General features: G+C 55.4%; 1 protein-coding gene across 4 annotated transcripts in view; it reads right to left on the reverse strand.

Moving 5' to 3' along the window:
* Positions 1 to 16317, reverse strand: part of NPHP4 (nephrocystin 4) — a 103789-nt gene that overhangs the window by 87378 nt on the left and 94 nt on the right. For 2 of the 4 annotated variants that reach the window (XM_079147958.1, XM_079147957.1), the window contains exons 2-4: positions 12083 to 12159; positions 11482 to 11650; positions 5444 to 5596 (exon numbers count right to left, since the gene is read on the reverse strand). In XM_079147958.1, the coding sequence (XP_079004084.1) occupies positions 5444 to 5596; positions 11482 to 11616 (288 nt within the window). In that variant the 5' untranslated portion in view covers positions 11617 to 11650; positions 12083 to 12159. Of the gene's footprint in view, positions 1 to 5443; positions 5597 to 11481; positions 11651 to 12082; positions 12160 to 16317 lie in introns of those variants that run through there. The other 2 variants (XM_079147961.1, XM_079147959.1) reach the window with 1 other exon arrangement.

A 16317-nucleotide genomic window follows, 5' to 3' on the forward strand; every position in this document is an offset into this window, starting at 1 on the left:
CTTCGCTCACCTCCAGCAACCATCACTGGGAGGCTGGAACAGCAGGGAGGACAGGGCCCCCACATCTCAGCAGGCCAGCCTACAACCTACAAGTGTGTCTTTCCTGAGAAGAGGCAGCCGGCTCACTGAAAGGCAGGTCAGGTTCAGATAGTCCTGTCAGTACCACCGCTGACTGACAAGGAGGCACACTCTTCCAAAAGTCATTTACTGACCATCCAGTGTGGGAATGCTTCCGTGAGAAAGAACTCACGAGGAACCTGGAAAACACAACCCAGCCTTAGCCGAGTTCAAGGTTCACCAGCTTTATAAATGATGGACTGAGCAGATACCCACTGCAGATACTGCTCAAGACCCAGCAGCTCTGACACACAAGGCAGGAACCTCCAGGGGCAGAAACGTGGAAACCTCTGCACAGCTTGAACCACCACCCCCCACCCCCACCATCACCACGAAGTCACCCTTACTGGGTCACCTGTACCTTACAGCCCCTGCCTTCCTGGAAAGCAGGCTCAGCCAGAACCCAAAAGCACCCCACTGAGCCATACCTGTAAATGGGCCCTGTAGTCATGAGGAATTTGATTAACACCAACGCCACACATTTTGAGAGGAATATTCTATGCATCCACTGAAACTGCATGATTAAGTGTTCAAGTCGAGCCCATCCAATCACCCGCGGGAGAAGGCCACTCGAGACAGGAGAGACAGGCTCGGGTTCACCCTGCCTCACCTCCCACTCATCTGCATTGACAAGCTTCCTCCCTGACAGGATAAACAGATCCATAAATCATCTAAATGCGCCTGTCCTAATGCCTTCATCTTCAAAAACATGGACACCATTCGCCTCAGGCCGGGTTTCCATTTCTCACCCACAATGACAAGACTGAAATCGGGCTCTGCTGATGTGTCTTCAGGAAGAGGCTGCACCAGACAGGTGTCCCCAGTGCCTGCTAGGTGACCCACCCACTGCTGACATGTGCCTGAAGGTTAAGGAAAAACTGAGCAGAAATTAAACCAGCACTTCCAAAGAACTTGCTTAAGATGCACCTTGAGCAGAACACCTTCGGGAGGGCCAATCATCCTCCCCAGCTTCCGCCCACCAGCGCAGCCTCAGGACAGGCCTGCTTCCCAGTCAGACATCCAACACTGACAGCCCGAGCCCAGCCAGCGTGGCTGAACCAGCCCTCCTCCAGGACACACAATCTCAAGTCCAAAAGCCAGAAAATCCCACCAGTGACGGCTCAGGCCCTCACCACCCATTCCCGAGCAGAGGAGGACCCACCTGGATGTCAGGGGTGCCACGGGGGAGAAATCCTGGTCTACACAAATGGGAACTCTAAGCCTGCTGAAAGCGCCACACGTGACCTCATCATTAGGCGCACACCCAGCTCCTAAGGGCGGCCAGGCACACAGAAGGCGCCCAACCAACATCTGCCGCAGAACACCGACTACTTCCTGGGGCCTGTGTGGGAAACACACTCCTGCACCCTCAGCAGCCCCTGTCCTCTCCCAGCTACAGAGGAGGGGACTCAGGACCTGAGAGTGCAGGTAACATGACGGCACCCCACAGGGGCCGAGTGGCAGGCAGGGCTGGCCCACGTGCGGGCTACAGCAGATCCAATGCTCACAGCGAAGCTCAGAAAACGCAGGGGAGGAGAGCCAGAGCAAGGACGTGCCCAGAGCCTGCCATCACGGGCACACACAACAAAACCACCCTGAAAGCGTTCCATGTCTCCAAACGAGTGGCAGTGCCATCGCCATCCAACCAGGCCCGGCACTGGAAACACGGAGAGGGCACTCTCCTCTGGAAACCATCCTCTGGGGCCGTGCTGGAGGTTCAGAGCCCCCGGAGTGTTCCTGCTGAGCCAGAGAGGACGGTGGCCCTTCTGGAGGACAGCACTGTCGGCGAATGGGCAAGCCAGGGGAGGCTCCTCATGGACACGGTTCCCTCAGAAGCAAAGCTGCAGCTACTGTGCTGTGACCACTCACATCAGGACGTGGCCTTCCCCCACTGGCCGCAGGAGAAACGCCCGAGAGGCAGTGCCTGCTGGGGGACCCTGGCGGGGTAAGCCTCACGTCAGCCGGTGCAGAAGGGCTTCCGGGAGCCTGGGTGGGATGACACTCACGTTCCCTGACAGCACCTACTTCTGAAGGAGAATTACATGGCTCTCATGACCCTAGCGAATAGGAGCCACCCACACCTGCTTTCCCCTCACTGTCATGGGAAGGGCAGACAACGCAGTCCCTGAGCCTTGTGGCAAGTACAGGGACAGCCCACCCCCGAAGGGGCCCTGGACCAGTGCAAACTGGAGGAGAAGCCCCAGAGTCCCCGCCCAGTGACGCTCCTCAAACAGGGAGAAAATAAGCCTGCCCAGGAGGTGGGACCACAGTCAGCTGCCCCATGAATCTGAGGGAGAATTGTCATCTCAAAGAGAGAATGTGGGAATTGCACGGCACCCTGGCCTGGGTGGGTTTTAAGGCACTTCTACAGAGGCTGAATGAATTATGAGCTGTCTCCGGGGAAGGGAAGGCAATTCTTCTCCACCAGGGAAGGTCTCGGAGAACACGGAGCTGAGCCTGGAGCTGACAGGACTGGGGCTGCTCGCCTGGCCCACTGGCAGGGCCCACGAAGAGAACACGGGCTCAGAGCAAAGAATCACCCTTTACAGGAAAGACACCCCTCTCAGGTTCAAGGCAAGACTTCTTCGTTCAGGGGAGACAGAGCTGTCATAAAAGCCTCTTTTCCAGGGCTGCGTGCAGCGATGGCTCAACAAACCCAGAGCACGCGAGGCCAGTCCCCCCACCCACACAGAAGGTCGACAGCCAGGGTGGCACATACTATTGGCAGCTCACTAACTTCACTCCAGGTCACCAGGGCCACTGCAGAAGGGAGGAACCGGGAAAGGTCTGGGCCAAATCTCAGAACCACCTCTCACGAAGCCAAGAGGACTTTGCATAGCTCCAACCGGCATGCACCACGGCATATGCTCCCAAGGCGGAGGGCCATCCTCCCATTACCTAAACTTGCAGCGCCTGTCCTCTGCATTCTGCGTGAAAAGGAGGTCAGAGGAAAGCTTAGAGCAGCTGTCGGGCAGGATGCTTCCTGGGCCACCACTGGCCTCTGCTGCCCACAGTGGGCACAGCAGCCAGGGATGAGTCTGCAGCTCCGTCACCCCACCCTGCCTAAGCACGCCCTGCCCACCTCGCTGATCTGTGGAACTCCATTCAGGGATGCCAAGGCTCCTAGGGACCATGATCCTCTTGCCCCAGCCCCTGGCCTCAATGGAAGGCAAATCGAGGTGGGCAGCTCTGACACACAGCACCAGCAGAGCCACCAGCACAAACTAGGAACACAAGTTTTCCCAGCTCAGGCCTGAGTGGTGAACTGAAAGTGGACCGTCCCCAGGCAGTGAGCCCTCAAGGGTGCAGCCTGTAGGCAGCAAAGGCCTCTCGGAGGCATGGGTAGCAAACCCCAACAAGGACGGAAGCCTCCGCTCTCAGGACCATCTCTCACACAGGGCCTGGTGTTCTGCAAGGACAGTGACTCTAGGACTGAGAGTCAGGGACAGGAAAGGCCCCCACTTCTGACCTGGGGCCCAAACCCACTTGGGTCAGGATCACCAGTGGGGAGCACTGTACAGAGGCCACAGGGACAGAGAGGGAGGAGGAAGGAATGAGAGGGAGCCTCCATGAGGACACACTGCTGGCTTCAGAGCACAATGCCATCCTCCACATCTTACAGACACCTCCTGAATCACAGCACAGGGCACGCTGAAGCCTGAGACCACAAGGGAGGCAGGACAGACACGGGGCAGCCTCCCCAGGGTCAAATGCTGGCACCGCCACTGGTCCGCCTCAGCACCAGGGCAAGTCCACCTCCATACGCCTCACTTTCCTCCTCTTTAAAATGGGAACACAAAATTACGGACCTCCTCAGGAGGCGGGCAAGGATGAAGGACATAATGTGCTCCAAAGCCAACACCTGCCCACAGAAGTCCCCACTCAGGAGAGATGGCCAGCGTCCCACCATCATCATTATCCTTTGTACAAACAGCCTTCCTGGGTCCTCTCGCTGCACACCAAGAATGAGAAAACCCAACAGCCTGACCCCACAAGGCTGCCCCAAGGCTGCAGAGATGGCACACAGGCCAGGTCAGCAGCAGCACTGTCCACAGAGGCTTGGATAAGCTCTGTCCGCGTGTCAAAGGCACCAGGAGATTCGCTGGCTGTGCAGACAGTGCTCAGGGTTACAGAGAGTCACATACAGGTTCACAACAAGATCCTCTCTGACATGCTGGCCAGAGAGAACAAGAGTGGACTCGCATGAGCTGGCCGCCTCAGCACCAGATGTATCTCCAGGCCCCAGGACATCTGCTCTGCCAGGGCCCTGCTTCATCCTCCTGACCTCTGGGGCCATCCCCTCGACTACCCTGCACAGTCAAGGTGACCCTGGAAACCATTCAGCCAAGATGCACACAGTCCTAAGGCTGGTGACAGCTAAGCACAGAGAGCAGCATGTGCACAGCCACCCAGGCATGCCTGACTGGCCTCAGGGCTGGGGGCCCAGAGGAAGGACAAGGACAGCCATGGCCACTGCCACATCACCCCCTGCACAATCGTCACCACACCAGGCTTCCCTAGCCTCGCTCTGCACCCTGGTGGGAAAGGCCTGGGTCCCACGCTGCTTTCTGAGTAAAATCTCAGTGTCCCTGAGAAGGACCTGCAGGACCCTACCAAGGAAGTCATCTAACCAGGGCCACCGACTGCCACACTGCCCTGGCAGTGACCGCACATCCTAGCTCCCACCCTAGCTCCCACCCTCCCCTGCCTGCTCGTCCCAGGGCCTGTCTACAGCACCCTGCATGTCCCGAGAACCCATCGTGGTTTCAATCGCTGTGCTACCTACCTCACTGCTGCCCCAACGGTGACAGGCGGGCGCCCGACACCAGCACCTGGGGGCCATGACCACAGACCTGTGCAGACGGCCAATCTAAGAGCCAGCTGGGCTCAGGGCGCCCGAGCAGTGTGCACTCTCCCACCCGGGCTGGAGCGGGAGCACAGGTCCACCCCACACCATGCCACCCTCCGCCAGGCACGACCCTCCACTAAGTCTCCATGTCACCACCTAAAAACAACAAGAAAACTCAAAGGACGGGAGGAGGAGGAGGTGGAGCAGCAGAGGAAACCGCCCATTTCCTTACTTCGTTCCAAGAACCTGAGGTTGCTCACAGTGAAGGGACCCCGGTCCCTCTGCAGGCCCCGAGCTCTCTAGGACAGCGCCTTCCACGTGAGCTGTTGTGTGGAGACACAGCATCCCCCACGCACTCCCACGCTGAGCCTGCCGCCCGTCCTTCCTGCGGGCCGAGGCCCCACTCTGGGCTGCGCGTCCCAAGACCACGCACACCTGCACCCCGCCACAGAGCAGCCCCGCCAGGTCCCGGCCCACCTCATTGAAGACGATCCTGGCTGGCTGTCTGGAGAGCTGCTGGGTCGGCCTCGCTGAGGTTTTCCATGTCCTCCCAAAGAAGTGTCGGTAGGTAACGTCGAAGAGAGACACTCGCAGGTGGCACTCAGCCTCAGACAGCACCTCCAGCACTCCCTAGGAGAAACCAGGAAGGAGCCTGAGGACCCTGAAGGTCACACGCCACCCCGCACTCGCTGGCAGACCCCTCTGGCAGGCACTGAGCACTGAGCGTCTGTACCACCTGCTTAGCCATCAGCAGTAGGACTTCCGTTCAGGAGCTGCCCCTCCCCTACAGCCGCTGGTCTTGGAGGGAACTGTAAATCCTAGTGTCCAGCTCTCTCCCTGGCCAATTAGGGCACTGAAGTCCCTGGAACAGGTCTGACTTTAGAGGCACCCACAGCCAAGAAGACACGAGTCAGGGCTGCAGATGCAGATGTCTGCCAGGATGCAGGCTTGGAGCTGCTGGCAGTCACTCTGCCACAAGAGGGAGCCAAGAGTCCAGATGACAGCACAAGGACCCTGGATCAAACCACACCTGAAGTTTATCTGAGGATTTGTCTGTGATGAGTTAATAAATCATCTCTAGCGTAAGCTAAACATTTTAGATGGATTTGGTTAGTCAGTTGCAACCAACTGAGTCTGTCCTCCCAGAGCCAGAAGCTCCAAATCCTCGACTTGTCCCAATTATTTTGGGGTGGGATTAGCAAAAATAATCAAATCTTCAATGATTAAGAAATCATGGCTACAAATACAGAACAAAGCAACAAGGAAAAAAAACAAACAAACAAACAAACTCCCTTTCACAGCTTGACTTACAGCAGTGCTGGCTTAGCCTCCAGCACTTCTGCTCCTGGTAAGACAGCAGTGGCTCAGCTCCTACCTGTGACAGTCTCTGCTTTTCTTTCATTCACTGAACACTTGTTAGACATCTACTCTGTGCCAGGCACTGTTCCAGGCAACAGGGACACATGAGACAGTAAAGGGACAAAACCACTGCCCTCACAGGTCTACATGAAGAAAGGAGGGAGGGGAGAGACGTCTCTGTCCAGCCAGGAAGATGCGCCTGAGCCAAAGACAAGAGGCACCTGGGAGAACCAGGTAGAGGAGTGGTGACACCCAAGGCCCTGGGCAGGAAAAAAATGGGCGGGGGCTCTGTCTGGCTTTATGAACCCCATTTTCCTAGTTTTTACACTCCTGATGCTCTGGCCTCAGGGCCTCCCTCCCAGGGCTGGGCCCCAGGCTGCCCATGAGCACATCTCTGACGGGCAAAGCCACCATGTAGAGCCTTCCTGCCCTGCACCCCCTGGCTCTCACCCCCAGGAGACTGCCCTCGGCCTCCTGGTCCCAGGGACCAGGGAACAGGCAGCTAGGGGCAGTCGCTACTCTGAGGCCACTGCAATCACTCAAACCGGCCAATCCTCGGCCTGCTTCCTCTTCCCCACACGCCTTCCTGCAGGAACCTCAGTACTGGCTCTGCCCGGGCCAGTCAGAGCCCCTCCACCTCCAGACTGACCCAGTGCATGGGGTCACCTACCTGCCCTGCTAGGACCCCTAACACGCCCTCTTTTCAATGGCTGTTGTCTCCTGATCTCGGGCCTCACCAAGCCTGAAGGGAAACAAAATCCTGGGTACACTCCAGGACAACCCTGCAGGCTGCAGCAGATGGAGCAGGGGAGGAAGGAGGACAGCTGGGAGGCCACAGGAGCAGGCCTCGTGGAGCCTGGAGAAGCTGGCCTTGCCTCCAATGAGGCCAGAAGCCACAGAAAGATCCCACAGAAAGGGCCCCACCTGATTCAGGATTTTCAGAACATGGCTGCTGCCACGAGGGGCAGAAGCAGAGGCCACAGTCCCTACAAACAGGAGGCAGCAGGCAGTGCACTGGCAGGCGGGAAGTGGCCCTCTAGGGCGCTGTCCTGAAGGGGCAGGAGCAGGCGGGAAGGATGCAGAACATGAGGGGGAGAGCAGGATGGAGGGGTGGCAGCTGGCCCACATTCCCAGGTCCAGCGTGGCGTCCCACATCCCTGTGAAGGACGTCAGCACGCTTTCTGTCTGGGGCAATTGGAAGAGGGTGACGTCAATTTCGGGAATGGGAAGCCAGGGTGAGGTCTGTGGGAGGTGCCCAGCTCGGCGCCGTCCTCCTGTTGCCCAGAGTCACTGCTGCTCCGCAGAGGCCTTGACCACTGCCCCTGCACCACCCTCCTCCCCACCACGCCCAGCCTCTCCCGGCCCTGCCTTGCACTTCCCCAGTGGCTGTCTCTGCAGGTTGACTGTCTGTTACCCCAAGCAGAGAGCAAGCTGTGGGGATGGCCGGGAAGGCCTCCCACGCGGGTGCTCAGCTCCTGCACCGCCTGGTGGAAGCTGCGGCCAGTCTCCCCCACTCCCTCGCCCTCCTGCCACCTTCTGGGAAGGTCATCACCACCGCTACTGGCTTTGACTTTAGGACCTGAGCATCATCTCTATGTCCCCTGCACAGTTCCAAACAGGTGTCCAATAAATACTAAACCGAATTAAATAGCCTCCCAAGTAAAGAAATAATGTTCAGGATAAAAAATAAACCAAACAGAAAAGTGGGGAAATCAGAAAAACATACTAAAATCATCCACAAAGTGCCCTGAGCTCAAAACCAACTCAGTTCCAGTCACAGGGAGGGTTGCTGCCACCCAAAGCCACCAGTCCTCAGAAATGCAACGGTGCAACCTAGTAAGACCTTCGACCTTGCACCTACTTCCAATTTCATCTTCTAACTGCTCTATTTGCTTTTGTAATGTAGAACCAACTTTGCGTTCCTGCATGAACTCCACAGGATCACGATGTCCATCTGTCTGTCTGTCTCTCTCTAGCGCGCACACACACACATGCAATGGATTTGACATCCCCACACATTAGGATTTTGATTTACTACTCTTGAGCGTGTCAGTCTGTATTTTTCTGGGAGTTTCTCTAATCTGGGTGTCACTTGCTGTGCCCTTAGAAATGAGGTAGAAAGCAGCCCCTGCTACCCTCTTCCCTGCAAGAATCCATCAGTTGGGCTGGGGAGATAGCTCAGTTGGTAGAGTGCTTGCTTCGTAAGCACAAGGCCCTGGGTTCAATCCCCAGCACCGCAAAAAAAAAAAAAGAATCCATCAGAAACTGCCATCACTTCCTCCCTTAATGCAGGATGGAATCCAACATGACACACATGTCTGCTGCATGTCACATTGAGCTCCCCTCATTCCTATCACTGGGAATCTGTGTTTTCTTTTTTTTACCCTTTTTGAACTCTTTTTACAGAGTCCTCAATTTTAAAAATCATTTCAAAGAAACAACTTCTACCTCTTCTGCTCATTTTCTCTATTATTGGTCCCTTACTTGATTTCTGCATCAAATATTTACTATTTCTTTAATTCTTTTTATGTTATCTTTAATTTGGTCTTTTTATCTAAGTTCTTAAAAGGAAAACCATGATCTTATACCTTTCTTTTCTAAGACAGCTGTACAGAGCTACAAATTTCCTTTAAAGGGTTGATAGAAGCAATACCTCAAGTTTTATATAGTCTCCAATTATTCAGCTCAAATAATTTTTGTAATGTCCTCAACTCCTCCAGCAAGACTGCACACAGCCCTTCACTCCTCCGGCACGACTGTGCACACGGCCCTTCACTTCTCTGGTGTGACTGTGCACCTGTCACACTGCCCCTTTACTTCTTCTACCCTAGCTTGGGCATGTGGAAGCTATGCTTCTGGTGCCACGCAGGCGAGCTGTCCCAGCCAGCCCAACAGCACATGCTGAAAGGTCAGCCTGCAGAGCTGGGCTTGGCTGGACCCTGGGAGGAGAGACAAGGGGGGCTCCCACCAGCCGACTGAAAGGGGCTCACTGTATCTCTGTGTCAAAACTCGGGTGTACGCTGAGCACCTGCTTCCTGCCTCGGGGTCTGGCGTCCTCAACGTGCCAGGCAACATTCCTGTCTGTGGCCACGTCTCGCCACTGGGGGAACTAAAAGCATCCTGTTGAAGTCACTGGGGGCACTTCCTAAGTCCGTGCCCTTCTGCCACAGATTTTCCTGTGTCCTCTATTGTAACAAGTCTTGGCTGTGGGTCCTCTGAGGGTCATCCCGTCAAGGGGTGGTCTGAGGGCCCCAAAACAAGTACATACACATTTAGGGCTGCTGCATCTTCTTAATATCATGATCTGATGAAATGCCCCTTTTTATGGGCTGGGGTTGGGGCTCACTGGAAGAGCCCTTGCCTAGTGTACATGAGGCCCTGGGTTCTACTTGAGAACTGAAGGGGGGAAAAAAGCCTTGAAATTCACCTCTGGCAGCTGCTCTTCCCCGTGACACCTGGGGTCGGACGTCAGCAGGGCCACAAGTTTTCTCCTGCTCAACACTGACATGGCCTATGCGCCTCCTCCACTTACTGCTTTCAGCGCGTTTTTGTCTTGGTGTTTAAACAGACTTCTTTGTAAACAATATATAATGTGGTCTTAAATCACATCTTGTTACATGTGACTTAGGATCAGTTATTCCACTTGCAGAAGTTATTCTACAGATGTATGTGTATGCTAAAAAGTGACAAAACTAAAGTTATTCAGTGAAGCATCATCTGTAACAAAATGACTGAAAAGTTCAGATGCTCATAAGAGTGAGCCTTGCTATATGAACAGTGGTTCATCCCTCAGAGAAATACTATGCAGTTCTACAAAAGAGTAAGAGAACTTTCACAAAATAACATGAACAATCTATAAAATAGATTATGAATAATTTTTAAAATACCAAGGTACAATACAGGGCAGAATACAGTAAGGGCAGAATACAGTAAGCTATCATTTAGCTTTAAAAATGGAAAAATACATACTTCCATAAATATATTTTTATGGAATAAAACATTTATAAAAGTTATTTATTTTTTGTATTTGCTTACAATTTCTGGAAAGTTGTACCAAAAACAGGTCACACTGGCTATGTTCTGGGGTAGGGACACCATAGGATGACTCACTTTGCTTGTGTATCCTTGTGAATTTTTGAACTTTAAAAAAATAAAGTGGGGAAATAAAATTTCCTTCCAAAAATTCCCAGAAACAGGAAACCATGGCTGTCATGAGCCCTGGGAAGCAGGGCAGCAGGGGCATCCAGTCAGGTTGAATCCAGGGCCCGCCAGAACTGTCATCGGGGCAGCTGACCTGGCTGCTCTTGGGTCCTACTCCTCTTCTGGGAACAAGGTATCCCCGGCACCTGCTTCCCAGGGCTGCTGGGGGCTGAGTGAATTCACCCAAGGAAAGTGTGAAGAAAGAAGTTGTGAGCCCAGCAGCCACCAAGTACCTGACAGCACAGATGTCAGGCTCAATTAAGGGCTTGGAATGAACAAGAGAGGACACAGTGACTTGGCCACGGATCCACAGGCCCTGCACTCTGAATACTGTGTGAACATCACTCTACCAGCTGCAAAAGACAGCAGCCTTGCCAGGCCACACTCAGAAAGCAGGCGCTTGCACTGCAGGCTGGATCCTTCTCACGCCCACCGCAGGTCGCCAGGCTGCGGCGCACCAAGACAGGAGGTCCTGCAGGTAGCAGCACAGGAGCACTGACTTACCGAGCAGGTTCCCCAGCAGCTGAGTGCACAGAATGGCTGTGGAGCCCACAGCACGCGGGCCTGAATGTGCTAACACCTATCATACGTCCATGTACCCTCCCACGGCACCAGACACCAGGCTTTGCCCCTGTGCCCGACTGCCAGGCTGAAATCAGGCCATGCTGAGCCATGAGTGAAGCCACTCCTTGCAAATAAGTTGGCTCAGAAATATCCCAGGAAATCAGACTACCTGGGTTTTCAACTGTTCCACCACAGGCAGGAAGAAATCTCACCCAGTATCAGAGATCACTGGATGGATATGCTCTTTGCTGATGGGCCTCTTCACCTTCCAAGACTGCCATGGCCAGGGTCATGGGTGTGGTGATGAGACTCAGCAGGTAAGTGAAAATCAACACATTAACTGAAAACCTCACTTGGCTGCGCACCTGACGACACAGAGCAAATGACATTACCTGCTTAACCGGGGGACCGTCGAGCCACTTCAGGACACACTGAAAGGCTGTCGATTCCTTCAAAAGCTGCCGTGCTCTCTGTGGGTGGGGAGGGACGAGTGTGCTCTGGGCAAAGACCCTGTGCCAGTCGTTCATTCTGCCCGCTGGACACTTGGGCCTCCAGCATGACCTGCTCCATTCATGTGAGAAGAAAGTTATCAGGGCCACAGTGCTCACAGCAAATCAGTTTCCCAGAGGAACCTCCATCCCTGAAGCCCTCCACACCCCAGCACAGTAGCCTGCTGCCCCCAGGAAACGTGCCCATCCTGACCCAGAGGCCCTTGACCCCCCCATGGACACATGAAAGCACAACCACCCTTGCCTCGTGACCATTTAGGGACGGCATGTGCGAGGCTGCTGTGCAGCGGTGGGAGCTGAGCAAGGCACAAGAGCAGCAGGGCGAAGTGCCACCCTAGTGTGGGCTGTGTTAAAGGGAGCCCAGGGAGCACAACCCAAGCAGCGGAAGCTCAGCCCTGGGAGCAGGGACTGTCGGTCTCAAGTTGCCAGGGCCCAACCGGGACACTCATCAAGAGGAAGAAAGGAGGGGCACCGTGGCACACACCTGAAACGCCAGCAGCTCAGGATGCTGAGGCTGGAGGATAGCAAGTTACAGGACAGGCTAGGCAGTGCAGCAACACCCTGTCTCAAAAAGAGAAAATTAAAATCAATAAAAGGGCCAGGGATACAAGCTGGCTTACAATCCCAGCAACTCAGGAGGCTGAGACAGGAGGCCTGCAAATTCTAGCAGAACCCTGTCTCAAACAATTAAAAAAAAAAAAAAAAAAAAAAAAAAAAGAGCTGAGGGATATAGCTCAGTGGTAAAGCACCGCTGGGTTCAGTCCCCAGTAGCCAAAAAAAAATGGAGAGAACAAAGCAGAAGCCAAGGCCAGGGCCAGATGTCACCGAAGCCCTAGCTTAAGAGCACCTAAAACCAGCCATCTCTCAACAGTTCAGCTACAAGAACCACGTCTCTTCCCACCAAAGAGAGTCTGGGATGGGTTTCAAGTGCTGCCAACTTCCGAGGGGCCTGGCCCGTTAGGTAATTCCTGGCCCTTCCAGCCAGGAAGGATCCTACCTTCTCCAGGTGTCCTTCAACTAAGCCAGAATCAAGAGCTTAGCCTTGGCAAGAGGCTGGATTCTGAAACTGAAACATCAAGCAGGAGGAAAAGCGGCAGGCTTAGCCTTCTAAGATAGCAGTTCCCCAAGCATGGTCCTGGGGCACTGAGGTCACAGGATCTTCCTAACACCCAGCTGTCCCTGATCACTTCCACCAGGCTGACATATGTGCTGATGAAGCAAAGGCAATGGGATTCAGCTACAAGGCCCAGCACCACCAGCACATGGCACCAGGCTCTGTCCTGGTTGAATCTGTCCCCACACACAGGAAAACATCAGCTCCATTAGAGAACATTCCAGGGGAAGCTGTGGAGGTTATTAATTTTACCACTTCTTGACAGTTGGGTGTATGCGTCGAGATTCTGTGTGACAAAAGAGAAATACAGGGAAGCGCTTCTGCTGCAGACGCAGGCCCTGGTCCTCCCAGGGGAGGCCCTGCTGGCTAGGCAGCCAGCCCGGCTTGCCATTCCCATTCATTAACACCACTTCACTAAGTAGAATGAGAGTAGAGCTGCGCTATTCAGACACTTTTCTAACGTGAAGGAAGTGAGCCTGTCACTTCAGGAAAAACAGTGGCAATAAAAATGGAGTTTCCAAGCAAACCAAAACTGGAAACATTTGTACCCCGCACCACAGGCCTGACAACTTCGTACTTCAAGACTTTTCTGATGAGAAGGGAATGACAGAAGAAATGTGACCTTCATAAATTGCAGTTAAACATGTCAGTATTTGGAAGGTCTGCAACACCCAGCAAACCAGTGTTTTCCAAGGGAACGCTGTATCCATGTATCAGGGTGGAAGCAGGGTGAGATCTGAAGCTGGAGGGCGGGGCCAGAAGCCAAGAAATGCAGTGTCCTTGAGGAGCCAGTAAAGGAAGGGGCCAGGCTCGCCCCCCTCCCCAGCCTCACAAGGATCTGCCCCAGGATGCCTTACCTTAGCCAGGAGGTTGATTTTGGACTAACTTCCAGAACCAGAAAAGAATAAATCTGTGTCGTTCTAAGCCTCTGAATTTGTGGCACTGTGTGACAGCAGCCACAGAAGACTCATACAATCGCCTACAACCCATACACAAGAGGCCCACCACTGCCAGCTGGAGAGCCACCGGCCATGCCAGGGCCTCCTGGATGCTCCCTGGCGGGTCCCTCAGCTCACAAGGCCTTTGCTGGTCACAGACCTCACCTGTCTGGCACTGCCTGCTCCCAGGCCAGCTCCTGGCTGGAGGGAGCCCTTCCCCCCTCCCCCCCCCCACCTTCTCACCCCCCTACCCTGTCCTTGGCACCCCAGCAGAACGCAGTTAACACTAACAATCAAAATAAAACAGCTTCAGGGAAGGTGACCTTTACGCCTTTTTTTTTTTTTTTCCTGGAAAAATGCTGTTTTCTAGTTGCCTTCCCTGCCGAAATGGAGGTGAGCACTCGTCACAAGGCAGACCTGGTGGAGAGGAAGGCACTGAGTGGCCTCACTTGCACCTCCTCCCTTCCCTGGTGACAGCAGGACAGTGCCACACAAGTGCCAGCCACCCACATGGGAGACTGTCTTACCCTCGCTGTCCCCACTGCCCCACGGGCCCAGGCTGGGGAGAGAGGAGTCCACCTGAGAGGACTTGCACAAACATGGCTGAAGATGGGTGGGGGAGGCAAGACAGCAACAGTCTAAGGACATGTGGCACGTGGGACCCCTGAGGGCAGGGGCCCAGGCAGCCGCAGCAGCTCTCACTTCCGCACCCCTACTTGGCCCACCTCCTCAGAGGGCACCCTGGCCTCACTTCCACCTGCTCCTCACACACTACAGAAGTCTGCGTGCATCAGAGCTGCGACCAAGACTGAGGTCGGCACTGGGTCCCCAGCAAGAATCTTTTAGTGATTAAACAGGAATGCTCTGGAAAAAGGCAGAAGGGACACTGGGGTCAAATGAACATGAGAAAAACTGGGAGGGTTCCATCCTCTGAACCCAAGTGCCCCTCACGAACATGTCCACATTTCTTATTTCAACTGTAAGATGAGTACTATCATCATCCCTAGTATGAAAATGAAGAGGGCTGGGATGTAGCTGGGTGGGTAGAGTGCCTGCCTCACGTGCACAAGGCCCTGGGTTCAATCCCCAGGGCCACAAAAAAAAAAAAAAAAAAAGAAGAGATTGAGGTTAAATGGCCAGTCCAAAGCCACAGGACCTGTGGTGCCCACCCTAAAGTCATCGTAGCCAGGCCGCCCCTCTCTGTCCTAGTCAGGAAGTCAGGAGAAACCAAGATGACACAGGTGACAGGAGAGAACTGGTGGAGGGGCCCAGACACCAGTCTTCTTTCCAACTTCAGGAAAGACCCTCGCCCACAGGCCTGTTTCCAATCTACAAAACAAAGGCTGTGGAGTCTTTTTAAGCTTTTGGCTTCTGCAGATCTACTATTCAATGGTTTACCACCCACCTACTGTGCTCTAGACCAAGAAGAGCCAAAGGCCCTGTTATGGCTTAGATATGAGGTGTCCCCAAGAGCGTGCCAGAAAGTCCAGAGGTGAACTGACTGGTTGCTAACCTAATCAGTGCATCAATCCACTTGAATGGATTAACTGGGTTGGGTGGCGACTGTAGTTGGCAGGGAGTGGCTGGAGGAGGTGGGTCACTGGGGTCAGGCTTTGGAGGTGTGCGTTTTGTTCTGAGGAGTGAGCGCTCTCTGCTTCCTGGTTGCCACGTCCTGCTTGGCTTTCCTCCTCCGCGTCCTTCCGACATGACGTTCTGCCTCACCTGGGACGCAGAGCTATGGAGCCAGCCACCTAGTGACTGAGACCTAGGAAACACTGAGTGCCAAATAAACTTTTCCTTCTCTAAAATTGTTCTTGTCAGGCCTTTAGGTCACAGTGGTGAAAAAGCTGTGACTAAAACAGGCGCTGTCGCCAAGAATCTAAAAATCCTGACAGGTCCAGCGTGAGGAGCTCGCCACAGGAAATGGACCCGGGCACCAGGCGGTCTGGGCTTGCGATCCTCCAGGGAGGAGCAGGAGGCGAAGGGGAGGGAGGACGGCGAGGTCCGGTTAAGGGCTGCTCGGTTCCCCGGTTCACACGGTCAACACCGCCGACAGGCTCGTCCCCACGATGCGCAGGGGAGCGGGCCGAGGCCGGTCACCGCTGGGCGCGCAGGCAGATGGCCCCGAGAGAGCACGGGCCGGGGTTGACCCGGGGCCCCCGCCCTGCCGCCTGCACGCGCGGGAGGCCCACTTCGCTCACTTGCACCTGAGCCTCGCGCGCATCACCCCGACCGGACACCCGGCGCGGCGGCTGCGGGCGGCAAGTCTGAGCCGGTAGGCGGGGCCCCAGCGGCGGGCGGCGGGCCGGGGCCCGGGCCTGGCGGCGCACCGCGGTCAGCAGGGCCAGGCCCGGGAAGGACAGAGGCAGCCGCCTCGGCTGCGGACTGCGGCGTGCCGCGGGCCAGGGCAGGGCCGGGCCGGAGAGCCAGCCCGGAGGAGCCCCCGGTGCCCAACGGCGCCCGGCCCGCACCAACCGTCGAGGCCGGGGGGAGGCTGCGACCGACGCGGGCTCGGCCGCGCCCGGCGCTCGGCCTCCGCACCCCCGAGGTGCCACGCTTCCACGCCGGGGCCGGGCGCAGCCCCTCACCGCAAGGCGCGGAGGCCCGGCCGGCTCTACGGCCACCGGTGACTCCAGGTCACGTCCAGCCTACCCCGCGGCGCCGGCC

Source organism: Sciurus vulgaris (genome assembly GCF_902686455.1).
Source record: "Sciurus vulgaris genome assembly, chromosome: 1".
Taxonomy (NCBI): domain Eukaryota; kingdom Metazoa; phylum Chordata; class Mammalia; order Rodentia; family Sciuridae; genus Sciurus; species Sciurus vulgaris.